The following is a 19,372-nucleotide window of genomic DNA, read 5'->3' as shown; positions in this document are numbered from 1 at the left end:
CCAACTTTAATTTAAAAATCCAGCTATTCTTTGCTGGTAGATTATAGAAAGTATGAAAAGCTTGGATACAGCATTTTCCAATTAAAGGAAGCTAATAATTGGTAATGTATACTCTCACATAAAAAGACTGACCATAAAAGTGAGATTTGAAGGTTCACTTGGTGGAAAGGTGCTGGAATGAGAAGACCATTGAAAGGGAGATAAGCCAAAAAGAGGACAGGCCCTAGCTGGTACAACGAGGAGACATTGCTGAAACCCATATCCCATTTTTGTTTCTACATTTTTATTGCAAAGCAGATATTTATTTAATTTGACTTAATATGGTAAAGTAAGCTGTTTTTGTTTTCTGCTCCCAAAAGGGCCACTGCCATAATTCTGCCTTGCTGATACTCTAGTTCATGATTCAACATGGTGAAAATTTCTGCTTTGCTCTTGTGAGCTCGTATAGCAAATGCCACCCAGTTTTCTTTCACTCCTTTTCTTACTGTTAGGCTTTACGGTGTCATTCACATTACTGCTGATCCTTGGAGAGAACAGAATTCTCACAAACCCATGCCTTGAATCCCTAACGGCACATAGTCAAGACTTGAAATGTAATGGATTCAGAATTATAGCACAACCACAAAAATAACCAAAGAAATAAATACATAACTATTCAGATAAAACTGAAGACTTAGGCCATAGTCCCAGCACTGGCAGTAACAGTGACATCAATGGAGTCACTCTTCCTTTGGGCAGTAAGGACTCTGGACTAGGGGAGGCTATAAGCAGGGAAAGCTATGAAATTCAGAACAAAGGGGATAGAATCACAGTCATAAAGCGTCTACACAAGAGCAGGAAGATTCTCTGACACAGCCAGTGAGCGTGTTCCCCAGCATCAATTCCAGTCATATATCAGCCCAATGGGAGATTAATTTACTGTTGGTATCAGGATTATTTAAATAATACAGCTTATATTTAATGCAAATCACAGGTTGTTTATTTCTTTGCTTGCTTGTTTGATTTTTAATTTCAGAATTAATTAGACAACATGATAAGCTATCTATCCCAACATTTCTTGGAGTTAGACCTTCCTAAGACTTGTCTACAGCTTTGGAACGTCACTAGTTCTTGGTACCCTTGGAACTTCACGAAAAATAGCCTCAAGCATAATAACCATGTCTGTGACTCCTTTCTGTTCACAGGCCACAGGAAAGACCTTAGATCGCTTTCTCTGTGTCTCGGAAAAATGGCCTAAACATGACCTATTTTTCCCCATTCACATATAGGTCAAAGGACAAGAAGCAAGCACAGTTTGGCTGCGTATATTCTCATTTACTATCTAATGACTTAGTACCTTTCCAGCCTTCTTTGAATCTAAAGCTGGTGTCATTCCTGACATTTATAATGATCTCTAAGTTTTCTCATTATACATAAAATGTTGGTCCTTTACATCTTTTTACAAGGATTTGGGGATTACTAACATTCCTATGCTTTATGATAACATTTTTCAGATGGCTTTAAACATATGTTTTAAGTAGAAATATAAAGTTATTTTCCTGTAGCTTGTGATGTATTTTGGAATTAAAGTTTCTTGCATTATTTTTTTTAGGGAAAAATGCTATTAAGTGACAATTTTTGCCATCTAATTTTAAGTTTTGTTGTTGTTGTTGTTGTTTTCCTCTTTTTAGCTTTCTAAGAAGTATGGAGTCCATGTTTGTGGAGAAGGTGGAGAGTATGAAACGTTCACTTTGGATTGCCCTCTATTTAAGAAGAAAATAATTGTGTAAGATACCATTTCAGCATTTTCTTCACTTTCCTTAAATTCAAGTGATGGAAGCAACTTAACATTAAGCTCGAGGCAACTTTTGTTGGGAGAAATAGAACATGTCCTCCAAGTTCACAAACACTCAATTTGTTTAATACCAGTGAAATCGTCTGAATACCTAAATCAATACCTGACAAGACGAGGCCTTCATAGAAGGCTATAAACTTTTTAGACATTGCACTTTCGTTTACTTGCTGATTATGCCCTGCAGTAAAACTGGTACCTACACACTGACACTTTTATCCTTTCATGAAGTGTGAATTGCCTGTATTATTTATCTTTCATTACAGCTACATTTGATAAACTGCCACATCAGTAGCCTGTGGGTTCCATTAACTCCATCCTCTTTTTCCTTTTTCTTGGCTTTTAGCAACTTGGAATAGTAATGCTAAACATTTCTCTTTCATTTTGGGGGGTTATTTTTACATATAAACTTTTTTTTAATGAATTCTATTTATGGTGAGCATAAGATTGTTAAAATTAGTTTAGTGAAAAACAAGAACTTTGTTTTTTTTGTTGTTGTTGTTCAGTTTGTTACATTGTTATCCATACTCTAAGTTATGCCACTCTTCTCGTATGCTAAAAGAACACTTTATCTGCTTTTCCTAAGCTCTCATTCTTGGAAAAGATTGGCAGAATTATGCTTGATTTCAGAAGCCTCATCTGATGAAAGATTAGAATCCGGTATTGAGGAACAGCTTCAACATGTTTACCACTAAGGGATGGGTTTTTTGGTACATATTAATAATGAGCGGTGGAGTGAGCTAAGAAAATTAAGACAACTCTAGGTGAATTTTCTAAACAGATACGTTTATCTAGTGAAACATGGCCAGGATACTTTCATTATCATATATATAATAATCATCCACTCTTCTTTCATGTTCTTCTAACTTTTTTCCTTTAATAACCATCAACAGAATAATTTATTTGGCAAATATTTATCAAGTACCTATTATGTCTAAAGCATTCTACTGCACATCATTGTTGTTCAGAGATGGCGGGGCACCTAGGTTGCTCAGCAGGTTAAGTGTCCAACTCTTGATTTGGCTCAGGTCATGATCTCACTGTCATAAGATGGAGTCTGATGTTGGGCTCCACACCAGGTGTGGAGCCTGCTTAGGATTCTCTCTCCTCTCTCTGCCCCTCCCCTGCTCATGCTTTGCTCTCCCTCTCTCTTTCTCTCTCAAAATAAATAAACACTAAAATAAAAGATAGGTCCTGCCTTTGAAGATTAGCTGGAGGATACATCTGTACACAAATAAGATACAAGATGATAAAGGATAAAAGTCATAAGTTCATAGGTAGGAGATATTTCTTCATTCAGGTATGATTCCTGAATGAAGTGTACATTAGATCTTACTCTATACTATCTGGTTTTTCAAGAAGAGTATTTGCATGCTAGGTTGAATTACAGTATAATGGGAAACTTGCAATATATTTGCTTATTAATATGGGTCTAACTAAATTAGTAAAAACAAAACAAAACAAAGCACAGTAAGAGAAAAATGCCAAAGAAGCAAACTTTTCCCGTTTTCTTGACAACTTGAGGTCTTAGAAGTCTTTATGAACAACTTAGAATTCTAAGAGATGTACTGCTTTACACTACATAACCAGAAGGTCTGTTTATTATAGGGCTTTAGCCCTAAACACTGAATCTTTTGTAGACATCATTTGTAGGCACAGAAACCTGAGCCTGACCAAGACAATAGCATGAGGGAAATTAGTCATGCTATCGTAGAGAGGGATGTCAGGGGAGGTATGGAACCCCCTACTTTAAAAAAAAAAAAAAAAAAGGAACCCTCTAGTGCCGAAATGAGCTGTTCAGTTCAATTGAATAATCATTTATTGAGATGAATTGTGTGAGCAGAGCTCTGTAAGCTACTGCCCTGCCCTGTAGGAGTTCTTCCTGCAACAGGAGAGGTAGGAAAATCACCCATACCAAAGTCCTAACATAACAGGTTAGACAAATTAAAGTTATTTGACTTAGAAATACAATTAAAAGTGTAGTTCTTGTAACTGTTTGTTAACAATTGACCATTAATAATACTGGATCTTGTAGGGGCACCTGGGTGGCTCAGTCAGTTAAGCGTCCGACTTTGACTCAAGTAGTGATCTCATAGTTTGTGAGTTCGAGCCCCATGTCGGGCTCTGCCTACAGCTCAGAGCCCGGAGTCTGCTTCGGATTCTGTGTCTTATTCTCTCTCTGCCCCTCCCCCACTTGTGCTCTGTCTCTCCCTGTCTCTCATAAATAAATAAATAAATAAATAAATAAATAAATCAATCAATCAATCAATCAATCTGGATCTTGTAACTTTGAATTCATTCCTTGGATAAATTTAACAATTTATCCTGTTCTATTTGATTTAATAGTGGCCTGCCACAGTTGGCATAAAACTAATTGATTATTAGGAAGCTCATTTCAAATGTCTAAATCAATTTGTATATATATATTTTTTTTTGATGAGAAGGAGAAGACCACCTCTAAGGGGAGAAAAAATAAACTTTTACTTGCAAAATGATTTGATTATTATTAGGGATTTTTTTTTCAAAAACACAGATTGAATCCTTTTTGTATAATGAAGTAATTTAGAGAAATTGAGGTGGTTCTGGATGTTTATTATCATATACATTTTGCCTCAATTAACATTTTTTAAATCTTACAGGTAACTCATATAGCAGTCTTTGTCTGGAAGTAATTTTAAAACTTACTAACTAGAACATTTCACAATTCACTTTTCATGTCAATTAGAATGTTATTACTCACTTCTAGGTACAGATTTTTAGTTCAGAAAATAAAGGTGGGTGTTTGTTTGTTTCTGGAAAGGCCTTGAGGAAAAGAATTATAGCCTAGCCTTTAACAAAGGAGGATAATTGCAAGACAATTGTAGATCCTCAAATAAAGAGCCTACTTATTACTTCTTACTTTGAAATATATATCTGTGTGTATCAGACATAAAAACTGAACTCTTAATGTTGTTTTAATGGAAGTGATTTTCTTCTGTCGATGAACATATTTTGTAAATGTCAGTATTTGATACAACTCCACCTTTCCATTTGAATTATTAGTATTGGTATTACTATCCTGCTAATGTAAAGTTGCTACACATGGGATGGATGCATGCATGGATGGATGGATGGGTGAACAGATGGAAGGAAGAATGTGAAGGAAAGAAGGAGGGAGAGAGGGAGAACTAAATTCCATGGTTAAAATACTTTGTACTCATTTTCCCCACCTACTCCTATTTTCTACCCACTCAAGGCATAATTCAGCACAGAGCATCATAATGTGACATTTAGCAATAAGGATGAATCAAGCACTTATCTACCTTCTGACGTCTATCCTGTATAATCTGGGAATTTACTTAAATTTATGAACTATTTTCCTTATATTTAAATTTTTAAACCTATTAGGTATTATCTTTATTATGCTAGAGATCCTATATGCTATTATTGGTGTATACACACACATGTATACATACAGCATGCACATATGAAAAAGTATATATTCATGTGAAGATAGGTAACTGAAAAATTAGTGTGGGTTTGTGAGAGCTCACTAGTGTGTGTGAAGATACTTAACAAAGTTTCACTATACAGTCATTTATTCAGCAAATGTCTGATAAATACCAGGCAATGTACTCTGTACTGAGCCAAGAGAGGTCGGGTGGGGGTAAGTCAGACAAAGGTGATCAAAATCTGTTCCCTCTCTACGAAGGAAGACAAGCATACAAACACGTAATTATAATGTAGTAGATGTGCAATGAAAAGTCTGTGAACACATTACTAAAGCACATAAAGGAGAAAACTAGGGAAGGCTTTGCAGAAATGATACTGGACATGTCTATGAGGAGAAGTGTGAATCCACAGAGAGTATCTGTTTACAGTTGTCTTTTTAGAAGAAGGGTAGGAACAAAGACCATGGCTGTGTCTCAAGAGATAATGTCAGGGTTTTTTGTTTTGAAGTGAGGGGATAGGGCCTGACCTCACACCTTGGGAGCCTGGCCTGACTCACCTATCCTTTTGAAGTTGTAAATAGGGGTAAATCTAATGCCACAGTGAAAGGGAACATGGGCTAGGCCCCTTGGCTGCAGAGAAGCCCCACTTGTATAAGAGATAGTGCCCAGACTCTTTGTATTAATAGAGAAAGGACAGGAAAGTAGCCAACTGGAAAACATTTTTGCTGTGGCACAGTTGGTCTTAATTTCCTGGGTAACTCTGAGGATATTCCAAAAGGGTAAAGAAGAGCAATGGTAGCATTAAACACTGTTCATTTGAGATCTAGTCTCTTCCAGTTGGCTGGCTTATTGTATAAGTGAATGAATTGATGTTAGTCAATTAGAGATTATGGGTTTAATAGAATCCATAAAAATCATATTCTTTATTTAGCGCTTAGAATATCTGTGTTTTCTCTGAATAACGATCTTTATTCAGAATGCAGTAATTACATTTATTAAATGAGCTATTTGCTGTCAACCTTCTGTCTCTTTTTAAAAAAAATTTTTTTAATGTTTATTTACTTTTGAGAGACACAGAGACAGAGCTTGAGTGGGGGAGGGGCAGAGAGAGAGGGAGACACAGAATTCGAAGGAGGCTCCAGGCTCTGAGCTGTCAGCACAGAGCCCGACGCGGGGCTCGAACCCATGAACCGTGAGATCATGACCTGAGCCAAAGTCAGACGCCCAACCAACTGAGCCACCCAGGCGCCCCTCAATGTTCTGTTTCTAGTGGAGAATACTGGCGTGACAAGGGAGTTGCTGACACCCTTTCTGCTGACATAGCATTGGTTCTGGGTTAATTAGAGTTTTGGTGTACTCCATTGTCAAGAATATCAAGACCAAGCTGCCTAGATGAGGCATAATCAAGGCTCAGGGTCCGTATCCACGGCTGAGATCAGGAACAGGGAGATTGAAATTTAATGTAAGAGTGAGACTGTACATAGGAACTGGAATAGGAATCTGATTGCTGAGCCAAGATAGGATCAGAACAAGCAACTCTGGAGTAAGTAGGAGAAATAGGATTAGGGCTAACAAGCCAGAGGGGCACGTGGGAGAAATCGTGAGGCCCTCTTTACTTTGTCTTGCTCCTCCTCCTCATTATACCTGAGACATCTTTTGGTTGATGTAGCCTGTGAAGGCAGTTATACCTTTCTGTCAAGATCCTGACTCTTTAATAATTCTGTTTCTTTTATACTAGAAGTTGCTTTCCTTGTAATGTCACAGAAGCCTTTTTTAATGTTATTTTTCCTAAGCACTAACAAGAGGCATATTTGATATTAAAAGTTCATGAATGGTAGTTGACTTTTTTAATCATCAAACATTTTTTTTTCTATCTCTGATCTTTCAAAGGGGAAAGTAAACAGATTTTGTCCATGAAAGTTTAATATTTTGGAGCCAAGTATTTTGAGGTTCCTTTTATTGCCATTAAATAACTTTACATTACGAAAGTGGACTCAAAAATAACTTACATTAGTGGCAAAGTCAAATAAAGTAACAATTTATCTTGCTATCCTACAAAGGTTAAAATGCTAACAATGTAGTAATATAAACAATGGAACTAGCTCCCAAGGCATTAAAGAGATATGGGGGAATTTCTATTTTTAAAATTTTGGTTGAAATGCAAAACACTATTGCTTTCTTAATAAACAACAATAAAAAATAATTAGTTATTAGAACTTCACACATCTTAGTTATTCATATGTGCTTTACAGGGTATCTTTGATAAAAGTTGAGTTAATTTACATGTATCCATATGGTGCCAGCAAGCAGTTCATATCATTTTACCTGAATGTGGTAATTACTATGTCAGACAATCAATTTTAATAGCAACGATATTGCAGTGTGAAGAGTTCACCTAGAGCTTAAAACCATCACCAGCACTGCTTTTGTGAAGGATAATTGAGATTTTGTGTGAAACACTGAATGAATTACCTCTTGAAAATGAAAGGAATAATGAAGATAAAGCGCTATTGTTTAATGGTTAGCCCCTACCAAGCAAATTTGTGAAAATGAAATTGAATAGGAATTTTAAGTCTCAAAAGTGCTCAGAGAGCTTTGAGTGAACCTGAAAGTTGAACTGTGTGTTGTTATGAAGACAAAAAGCTTCGTTACTTTTTCCTGGAAATTTCGTTTCCCCGATCCTTTTCCCAATTAAAAATTGGACTATTAATATGTAGTTAATCACTACATATTGTTCACCAGTGGAAATAAATACAAAAGCGGGATTTTTGGTCTCTTCTAGACACTAGCAGAGAACAATTTGCCATAATTTATGTAGTAAGTAAATGCATTATAAAATTTTTGTGTTTTAGGGATGCATCAGAAGTGGTCATACATTCAGCTGATGCATTTGCACCTGTTGCTTATCTACGCTTTTTGGAATTGCACTTGGAGGACAAGGCAAGTAAATCTAAGATTCAGACTCAACAGTGATTTCAATAGAAAGTTGAGATACATGCACTGGTTCTGTATATATAATTCTATAACAATAGCTAAAAGGGTTAAAAAAAAGCATTAGTGGTTTTTTTTTTCATATCCTTAGTGAAGAACTTTGCAAATGTTTATAGTTTTGAGAACTCTATATGATGCAAAATAAATTACATTTCCAAAGAGTTTGCAATTCACTTCAAAAGGGAATTCTATATACATGAAGTAGTGAGAGGACAGGATATTATATAATCAAATATTAAATCAGCTAGTAAAATAAAAATTAGTTTATTGTACATATGCCTGAGAGGAAAGGTTTGAGGAAGAATCGGAGCTTCATTACATGAAGTTTAAGATTGGAGGAAAAGGGGGTGCCTGGGTGGCTCAGTCGGTTAAACGTCTGACTTCGGCTCAGGTCATGATCTCACAGTCAGTGAGTTCAAGCCCTGCGTCAGGCTGTGTGCTGACAACTCAGAGCCTGGAGCCTGTTTCAGATTCTGTCTCCCTCTCTCTCTGCCCCTCCCCAACTTGTGCTCCCTCGCTCTCTGGTTCTCTCTCTCAAAATAAATAAAACATTAAAAAAATTTTTTTTAAAAAAAGAGTGGAGGAAAAAAAGAAACAGATTTTCCAAAACTATCCACGAGAACAGAAGTACAAGTGAAACATGGAAAGTGAGGCAGAAGTGTGATAAAGGGTTTTATTTTAAATACGTTGATTGTCAAGATACAGCAGAATGTCAATTTAAAGATGTATTTGGAATAGGTAAAGATCTGGATTGCATCCTTTGACTAAAAGGTCCATTCCTTGAGAGGAGCTTGGTGGCTCAGTCGGTTGAGCGTCCGACTTCGGCTCAGGTCATGATCTCGCGGTTTGTGAGTTCGAGCCCCACGTCGGGCTCTGTGCTGACAGCTCAGAGCCTGGAACCTGCTTCATATTCTGTGTCCCCCTCTCTCTCCACCCCACCCCTGTTTGTGCTCTGTCTCTCTCTGTCTTTCAAAAATGAGTAAACATTAAAAAAAAAAAATTTAAGGTCCATTCCTTGGGATGTAAAGGATCAGAAAAAGTTTTCCGCATCTTTTATGTTCTGTCACCAAGTCTTGAGGCACACCCAAGTTATATATATGACAGGGAATCTGAAGGATCAAAAGGGTTTAATGAGGACTGGCAAAGGAAGGAAAAGAATGGTAACTCCAGAAATCTTAGAATGAGTTTCCAAAGTGAGAAAATAATTACTAGTGTCCAGAAAAATTTGGGTTGACAGGATTGAAAGTAAGTCACTGAATTAAGCTAGATGATTACTGGTGATCTTTTCCCCAAAAGCTGTTAATCCTCAAGAAAATTAAGTCGTACTATCCAAACCTCCTTCATATCCAATGAAAGGAACCTCTTACCTTCTATTTCTCTGCTACTATTGCTGCCACATGCAATGCACAGAAAATAAAAACCACCAAATTCTTGTTTAGACATCACTTACTGTATGTTCGGCTTTACCTAAATAGCTCCTTATTCACTTGTTGTTTTAGTATTTCATTGGTTTTCACAGTCCATTTGCCCTCTTGAAAAAAAGAATGTGATTTCTTTAAGGTGGGATAAATATGAATAAATATGGTGAGTTTTCCTTCTTCTTTTTTTTAGGTGTCCCCATTGCCTGACAACTACAGAACATCTAATTATATACATAATTCTTAAAAAGCATTTTTGGACATTGCTTACTAAACTGCCATTTATGGAAAAAATTACATAGTATTTTCTCAATTACTATATCCAGCTCTTTCTTTACATTTTTTTATTCTAATAGAAACATTGATTAGTTGGGGAAATGTGAAAGCCTTGTTCATTCTTATTGGCAATTTCTTCAGGATTCACTTTCTATGACTTTTGTTACCATGTCCTGTCCATGACCTCTGTCTGATGTGTGCCCTTTTTCCCCTTTATTTCGTCTTCAACTCTCATTTCTGTAACATTTCTTTGCTTTCATCACGCTGGTTTATTTTCCCCTTTCTCTCTTCCCTGCTCTCATCTCCTCCAATTATATAATGATGCAGAGCATTTGAAAATCAGGATGAAAAGGCAATCACTTTATTTAGCCAATCAAGTTTATTCTACTGGGTGTCACCAACATGATTTGTCATTTTTGTTTTGATACAGTATTCATTTTATCAACATTGGACAATCAGGAAGAATATCATTAACTCTTACTGGTTATTTTGTAACGTTAAAAAACACAATTTTTATATCCAAAAGGAAAAAGTCTCTTCAACAAATGGTGTTGGGAAAACCGGACAGCAACTTTCAAAGGAATTAAACTGGACCACTTTCTTACACCATACACGAAAATGAATTCAAAACAGATTAAAGACCTAAATGTGAGACCTGAAACCATAAAAATCCTAGACAAGAAAGCACAGGCAGTAACCTCTTTGACATCGGCTCTAGCAACTTCTTTCTAGATGTATCTCCTGAGGCAAGGGAAACAAAAGCAAAATAAACTACTGTACTTCATCAAAATACAAAGCTTCTACACAGCAAAGGAAACAACGAACAAAACTAAAAGACAAACTACAGAATGGGAGAAGATATTTGCAGATGACATATGTGATAAAAGGTTAGTATCCAAAATCTATAAAGAACTTACAAAACTCAACACCCCGGAAATGAATAATCTAAGTAGAAAATGGGCTGAAGACATGAATAAACATTTTTTCCAAAGAAGACATACAGATAGCCAACAGACACATGAAAAAATGCTCAACATCACTCATCGTCAGGGAAATACAAATCAAAACCACAATGAGATACCACCTCATACTTATCAGAATGACTAAAATTAGCACAAGAAACATCAGGTGTTGGGAAGGATGCAGAGAATGGGGAACCCGCTTAAACTGTTGATGGGAATGCAAACTGGCATGGCCACTCTGGAAAACACTATGGAGGTTCCTTAAAAACTTAAAGATAGCACCACCCTATGCCTCTACCCTATGATCCAGCTTGCACTACTAGGCATTTACCCAAAGAATACAAAAATACTAATTCAAAGGAATATATGCACCCTAGTGTTTATAGCAGCATTATCTATAATAGCCAAATTGTTAACGTAATTCTTGGGTATTATCTTTGCTGACATTAGACGAGTTTACTTTGAACAGACTTAATTTTTTACAACAGTTTTTGGTTCACAGCAAAATTGAGTATCTGGAACAGAGTTCCCACTCATGCTCAGCCTTTCCCACTATCAATATCAGGCATCAGAGTGGTACATTTGTTACAGTCAGTGTAACAATGTAACTCACACTGACGCATCATTATCACCCAAAGTATATATATTATGGTTTACTCTTAATGATGTACATTCTATGGATTTGAACAAACGTATAATGACATGTATCCACTATTACAGTATCATACAAAATAGTGTCACTGCCCCAGAAATCCTCAGTGCTCTGCCTGTTTATCCTTGCTTTCCCTTTAACCCCTGGTAACTACTAATCTTGTCACTGTCTCTATAGTTTTATCTTTTCCAGAATGTCATATAGTTGTAGTCATACAATGTGTAGTCTTTTCAGTTTGGCTTTTTTCACCTAGTAATATGCATTTAAGCTTCCTCCATGTCTTTTCGTTAGTTTTTAAGTGCTGAGTAACAGTCTGTTGTCTGGATGTACCACAGTTTACTTATCATTCACCTACCAAAGGACATCTTTGTTGCTTCTGAATTTTGGCAATTATGAGTAAATCTGCTGTAAATGTCTATGTGCCAGTTTTTGTTCTCAATTCCCTTGGGTAAATACCAAGGAGTGTGATTGCTGGATCATATGGTTAAGGCTGTGTTTAGTTTTTATAAGAAACTACCAAACTGTCATCCAGTGTGGCTACATGATTTTATATTCCCACCAGCAATGAATGAGAATTCTTGTTGCTCAGCATCCTCATCAGCATTTAGTGTTGTCAATATTTTGGACTTTTGCCATTCTAATAGATGTGTGGTGTTATCACATTGTTTTAGTCACTAGCTTTACTCCTGAACTCACCCAAGTAGTAGAGAAGAGGATTCTAGAGGGAAAACGAAGTATGATTTCCAAAAGGAAGGTAAATAAATGCTAGAGGGCAAAAATATGGATACTTTCTCACACGTTTTATCAAAATCACATTGCTATTACAAATTCAGAGTAAATTAATTAAACCTCCACCCCAAATAATAGATCTAGAATGTAGTATCTTGAATACCACTCTGAAAATATATATCTATTCCCTAAATTCTTTTAATTTCCATTCACTCTATAACATTTGCAATCTAGCTTGACCTCAGTTACTTTGATGAAGTGCTCTTGGTCCTTTCTCAATCTTCATAATCTTTAATTAATCCTGTTCCTTGATAATATTGGCCACCACCTGCTTGAAAAATTCCCCTATAATGGTTACATGTCCCTGTACCATTCTGACTTGAACTCGCTCAAGATTTCTTCTGTTTCCTTCAGTAGTTTCTCTGCTTCTTACCTTCAACAAGTATATACTCCCAAGTTCCTTTTATGGCTACATTTTTTTAAATTTTTTCATATTTTCTGTCTCTGGGATTTCATCTTCTCCCACAGTCTACTTTTCAGCTTTATGCAGATGATTCTCAAGTCACTCTTTTTCTGATCTTTCTGCTGATAACTGCCCTTTCTCCTTAAAGATCCTTATTTCCGACTGGCTGCTGGATGCGACTGTATTCAGTATTTGTCAAGTTCATTGTGTACAAACCTTGAACTCATTGTCCTCTCTAAATGTACTTTCTCCTTATTTTTATTATTTAACACACTGTTTCCCCCCTAATAACTCAGGAAAAGAATACTGGCATCATTTCTTAACAGCTCTCTCTCTTTTACCATGACATTAAGTTGGTTATCTAGTTCTTTACATGCTAGTCTAATTTATCTTTTACACCATTCCATCTCCATGCCCATCTCTCTAGTGAAAGTAGTATCTTGCCTAAACTCTTGGAGAACATAAAGCTTCCTGAAGTGGACTCCTCGCTTTCATTATCCCCAAATTCTGTCCCACTGCCATCTTGATTTTTCTTCCTAGATTTTGTTTCTGTGCACAAAAATGTGTAATACAGCTACATTTTTTTTCTAAGTAAAAAAGATATTTAGCCACGAATTGAAGACTGTCCAACATGTTAACCATAACATCCTTTCTCAATCTTGCTCTCAGGACCCCCCTACGTGTATCCTTTACTCCAGTAGTATGGAGTCATTAGATGGATACTCTCTTACTGTGCCTTATGCTTCTCTCCTCTCTTGCCTTTGCTTTTTCTATCTTATTTGTCTTCCTTTCTTCTTCACTTTCTTTAACTGTTTATATCCTACCCATGATATTCATGGCAGATTGAGCTTGAGCTCAAACATTCATGGCCCCACCTGATGAACTGTCCTAACACTTCGTTTCTTCCTTTCTTGTGACAAATAATCAGCTATATCTTATAATGTTTAAGCACTTGTTATTAACACTAGGTCATGAATTTCTTGAGGACTATTTCCTTTTTATCTTTATACTCTCTGTAACAACTATTAGTTCTGGAATAAGATCTTTGAATTTATAATTGTTATTCTCTTCATTTTTTCTTCCTACAGAATTTTATAGAAATGTGCTTCCTTTTCCTGTTGCATACCATTTAATGAAAGTCAATTTCTTGTTTATTTTTCTTTTATCTTGTTGTTAGAGAAAAAAAAATGCTCCAAACAGACTAGAATATAAAAATACAACCTTTAGACAGATTGTCAGTGTAAAATTTAAATTATCACTAAGATTTTCACTTTACATATGATGACCCTTAAACTTCTCTATCAAATAATTAATCTATTTAAATTTTATCTGTAAGTTAAAATTGTGAAGTTATTTATGTGAATATAAAACTTATATCAACTAAACAGGGGATCTTAAACAAAATAACTGAATAATGGAAAGCTCCAGGTTAAAAAATGGGGAAATATATTAAAATTTCTTTGGGGCCCAGGCTTTATTGCTTATGGCAAACTTGATGCTAAAATGTACCATACATCACTACAGTGGCAGCCTTGAGAAAATGAAAAATACAAAGCCTTACATAAATCAGCCAAAAGATCATATTAAAATGCATAACCTTTAACAGAAGAATCAAGACTTTTACTTTTCACCATTACAAGCTTTTTCTTCCTTATATAGTTGTTTTAGATTTTCCAAACAGCTTTATGGGAAATAATATTTCAAATTAATTGTTGGCAAAGCCACTGCATATTTAAAGAAACAGGTTCACAGAAATTTAGCCCCAGTTTTATTAATGGACTCTACTATTACTTAGTACTTAATTTTGATTTTTGAAATAATCTCATGGGACAATTATATATTTTACATAATTGTAAAAGCCCACATTCGTGGAAGTTATAACTTTTAAATAGACCATAGTCTCATAGTCCATTCTTGGCTCTTTCACTTTATTTTGCTTTATTTCAAACTGTCATCAAATATCTTGAAAAACTTTATAACATTAAGCTATCTCCTTGCTTTTATTTTTTGCTTCAATCTAACAAATACCTATGGAGACCTAGTCTGTTTAAAAAATCTCTTAGGCCCCTATGGAATTCACTATAAATAAGGACAAATTACAGAGTAATTTTAATTCTAACTTCAAAATGAAGTTATTCGGGACAGATTTCTAGTCCATCTAGAGTGATATGTAGGATTTGATCCTGTTTTTCTGAAAAATATTGGTGGTGGCAAGGAGCTTATATATTTATTTATATTTGAATGAGGAGAATATGGATGGGCATATAATAACCAGAGTGATAATATTGGTTTCTTTGGGGGAAAGGGGCATGAAGAGAGAAAATAGAAAAGCTTAATACTTACATATCTGTAATTGGTGACATCTTATAATGAGCATATACTTGTACACTTTAAGTATTTGATTAAGAAAATTAACTTCAAGGGGCGGGGTGGAGATGGTGTAGTGAGTTTTAGTGCTAAATATTTAAATGTGATTCTGCAACATTTTAGTAGTCTAAGTAGAAAGAGACATATTAGTGCCCTTTAAAACTTTCCATAGAACTCAAGTGAAAATGGTACCCACAATGTGGGTTGAAATCTAGTTGATCCTATACTAAAGTCTACTTAGAGATTGCCAGGGAAAAGTATATGTATAAAAGAGACTGAAAGCATTCAGATGGAAGGCCTCTTGAGTTTGTTATGCATGAAAATTTGCTCTCACCACTCATAGCAATGTGTATAAACTGGAAGATCCTATCCATAGAGGTATGCTGCCACTGACAAAAGAAGGAAGATAAATGATGATTTATATTCACCAACATTTGGTTCAGTACAGCTTTCCTACCCCATTTTTCCTACCTCCGCATCTTTGTCCTCAAGCTAAAGAGGAGGAAAATGATTTGGTAAGGGGAAACAAGGCATTTCAGAAGCTTTAAAACCTAATTCTATAAACTTCAATGACATAACTTGAGATTCAGAGAGATTTTGGCTTTGGGTACCAGTAAGTCACTATTGCTACAAAAGGTCATTGGAGCAGAGTAATCAAGTATCAGATTCACTCAAATTTAGAGAGCTAGTTGACTCATTTCTGTCCCAAATGCATGAATTTCAATACTAGCAATAATATACCACTGTGTCGACAAGTCAAGAATCAAATTGGACAGCGGAAGAGTGTTTTTCATTCCAGAATCCATGGTGGACCTATCAGTTTGGGGGAAGGTAATATAAAATAACCAATCAATTTTCTTCTCTGCTTTCAAACCCTAGTTGACTATATATTATTTCCTAGTGTTTAGTTGTTATGCTCTCCTATGTGGCTTGTTGTTGTTGTTATTTTTAAAATAAAGTTTCTGATGTTTTTTATAAAGTTTCACTTTGTTGATTTCTTATAAAAGAGAAGTGGGGAAAGTATTAAAAGAAATAAAAGAAAAGTGGAATACTGTTTGTTTGTTTAACACATATTTATTTATTTACATCTATATACCCAGCACTGTTCATATAGTAGGGATGCAATAGTGAACTGACACCCAAAAATCATTTCTTTCCTGAAGCTTTTATCCTATGGATAGCCTATGGATCCTATGGAGTGAGACAAATAAATATATAAACTAAAGAAAATGGTGGGAAAGTTGCCTCACTGCCCAAAGAAATGGGGATTCAATTTTATGGAATAAGCATAGTCTGAGAATCCTGGGCTTCCATGGTGACAGATTTAAACCCAGATTCAGAGTAATAAGACCAGAAGTTTTGGTCATATGGCAGATAGTGGTGGTGAGCTATGACTGTTTGGGTTAAGGTCGGGAAGGGGAGAGGGTCTTGTGAAACATCTATAGGTATAGCCAAAGAGTGATTCAGTGAATTGGAAAATAGGTGAAAAGAAAATATTAAGAATGAAGCATGTAGAAAAACAAAGATAGAAAGCACACATTAGAGGTTAGGAGAAGTAGAAACAACGAAGTGGTCTAGAATACATATAACTGGTGTCAGAAAGAAAGGAGAGGGATAATGGGAAAGATTCAATATCTCAAAAGATAATGACTGAAAACTTTCCAAAGTTGATGAAACACCCCAAGGTACAGATTCAAGAGGTCTTAATGAAACCCAAGCTGAATAAAATAGAATTCTATAGGCATATGCTGATGAAATTGCTAAAAACAAATGCAAAGAAATTAAAAACAGTTAAAGTGTCTTCAAAACAGGCTAGTCTCAGACTATTAGAATAAAATCTAGCTTTTAAACAGAAAAAAAGAAAAAAAGGAGAAACCCAAACAATGGAATCATATCTTTTGTAATACTAGATGAAAATAACTGTCATCCTAGAATTCTGTACCCAGCAAAAATATCCTTTAGATATAAAAGCAAGGGCACTTCCAGGATGACAGTAATGGCATTTGTCAAAATTCATTGATGGTACATTTATGGTTTGTCCACTTCACTGCAATTTGTTTCCTCAAGGAATAGGCAAATATAATTCCAGATAATAACATTCATGTTAAGGTCTTAACATCCTTTAACATCCTTTAGGTGTGAACCTGCTAATAATAAATTTTCTTAGTTTTTCTTTGAAATTTTCTTAACTTCACTTTTTTTTATCCCAACATTTTATTAAAGAAAATTTTAAACATTCAGAAAAGTTGAAGGAATGATAAAGACCTTCCCGGAAAAACAAAAGCTGAGGGAGTCCATCAACTGCTAAACATGCCTGTCTTCAAAGTATTGCTAAAGTGAGTTCTTTATGTTGAAAAGGAAAAAAGAAACAAAAGGACACTAAACAGTAACACTAAAGCATATGAAAATGTAGAGCTTTCTGGCAAAGGTGAATATACATACAGAAACCTGTACTACTATGATGGTGTCATGTAAACTACTTTTAATTCTGATATAGAATTTTACAAATAAAAATTTAACAATAAGAATACAAAATATATGAAGATGTAATTTGTGACATTAGTAATATAAAATGGAAGAGGAAGAATGTAAAGGAATAGAGTTTTTTATATGACTGATATTATTAGTTTGAATAGATTATTATAACTGTAAGATATCTGTTTCCTGTAATTCCCATAGTAACCACAAAGAAAATACCTATGGAAAATGCAGAAAAGAAAGTAAGAAAGCAATCAAAGCATGCCACTACAAAACAAACAAACAAACAAACAAGAAACAAACCTGCAAAACACACCAAGGACAGCTGCAAGAGAGGAATGACAAAATAACTACAGGACATGAAGAAAACAATGAACAAAATGACAGTAGTAAATTCTACTCTATCAGTAATTACTTTAAATGTAAATAAGTTAAACTCCTTCAATCAAAGACAGAGTGGCTGAATGGATAAAAAAAAATAAGCTATACTATATGCTATCTATAGGAGACACATTTTAGACATAAGGACGTACATAAACTGGACACAAAAGGATAGAAAAAGATATTCCATGAAAATGGTAATCAAAACAGAGCAAGAGTTGCCATACATATATCAGATAAATAGACTTCAAGTCAAAAATTGTCACAAGAGACAAGGACATTATAATGATAAAAAAAAAAAAAGTCAATTCGTAAGGAAGGTATAACAATAAATAAATATGCACCTAACAGCAGAGCACCCAAATATACACAACAAATATTGACACAATAATACTAAAGATTTTGATATTTCTTCTTCAATAATATATAGATCAACCAATTCAAAGATCAGTAAAGAAACAGAGGACTTGAACAATAGTATAGACTAATTGGACCTAATAGACGTAAAAATAGCACTCCACCCAATAATAGCAGTATATACATTCTTAAGCACACAAGAAACATTCTACAGGATAGATCATTCGTGAGGCCACAAAACAAATCTTCACAAATTTAAGATTTAAATCCTATCAAGTATCTTTTCCAATTACAATGAAATGAAGCTAGAAGTCAATAGCAAAAGGAAAATGGAAAATTTACAAAGCTACTAAAATTTAAAAATACATTCTTGGGGTGCCTGGGTGGCTCAGTTGGTTAAGCAGCTGACTTTGGCTCAGGTCATGATCTCTCCAAACGTGGGTTCAAGCCCCATATCAGACTCTGTGCTGCCACCTCAGAGCCTGGAGCCTGCTTTGGATTCTGTGTCCCTCTCTCTGACCTTTCCCTGCTCATACTCTGTCTCTCTCTCTCTCTCTCTCTCAAAAATAAATAAACATTAAAAAAAAATACGTTCTTGAACAATCAATAGGTCAAAGAAAAAAGTCATAAGAAATTAGAAAATATCTTAAGAAAAAAAATAATAACAGGGGCACCTGGGTGGCTAGTCTGTTGAGCATCCGACTCTTGATTTTAAGTCAGGTCATGATCCCAGGGTCATGGGATCAAGCCCCACACTGAGCTCCATGCTGAGAGTGGAGCCTGCTTAAGACTGTCCCTCTGCCCCGCCCCACCACTCAGCACTATCTCTCTAAAAGAAAAAAAGAAAAAAAAAAAAAAAAACCAAAACTTAGGAGATACAGCAAAAGCAGCACCAAAAGGTAAAGTTATAGCAGTGAACACATACATTAAAAACAAAAGCAAGGTGTGGGGGCAGGGGGGTGACTCCTGGGTGGCTCAGTCAGTTAAGCAACTAACTTTGGCTCAGGTCAGGATCTCACAGTTTGTGGGTTCAAGC

The 19,372-nt window shown here is 35.4% G+C and overlaps 1 protein-coding gene across 2 annotated transcripts in view; it reads left to right on the top strand.

The window, feature by feature from the left end:
* The window catches only part of DPH6 (diphthamine biosynthesis 6), a 204,033-nt gene that overhangs the window by 170,014 nt on the left and 14,647 nt on the right, over positions 1 to 19,372 (top strand). Inside the window, exons 7-9 of one of the 2 annotated variants that reach the window (XM_040492227.1) lie at positions 1,671 to 1,765; positions 8,115 to 8,202; positions 9,865 to 9,984. In XM_040492227.1, coding sequence (XP_040348161.1) covers positions 1,671 to 1,765; positions 8,115 to 8,202; positions 9,865 to 9,918 — 237 coding nt within the window. In that variant the 3' untranslated portion in view covers positions 9,919 to 9,984. Of the gene's footprint in view, positions 1 to 1,670; positions 1,766 to 8,114; positions 8,203 to 9,864; positions 9,985 to 19,372 lie in introns of those variants that run through there. The other variant, XM_040492226.1, reaches the window with a different exon arrangement.

This window comes from Herpailurus yagouaroundi, unplaced genomic scaffold (assembly GCF_014898765.1).
Source record: "Herpailurus yagouaroundi ecotype Mexico unplaced genomic scaffold, PumYag 184, whole genome shotgun sequence".
In the NCBI taxonomy this organism is placed as follows: domain Eukaryota; kingdom Metazoa; phylum Chordata; class Mammalia; order Carnivora; family Felidae; genus Herpailurus; species Herpailurus yagouaroundi.
The sequence above is the reverse complement of the archived record's forward strand: the minus strand, read 5'-3'. Positions and strand labels throughout refer to the sequence as shown.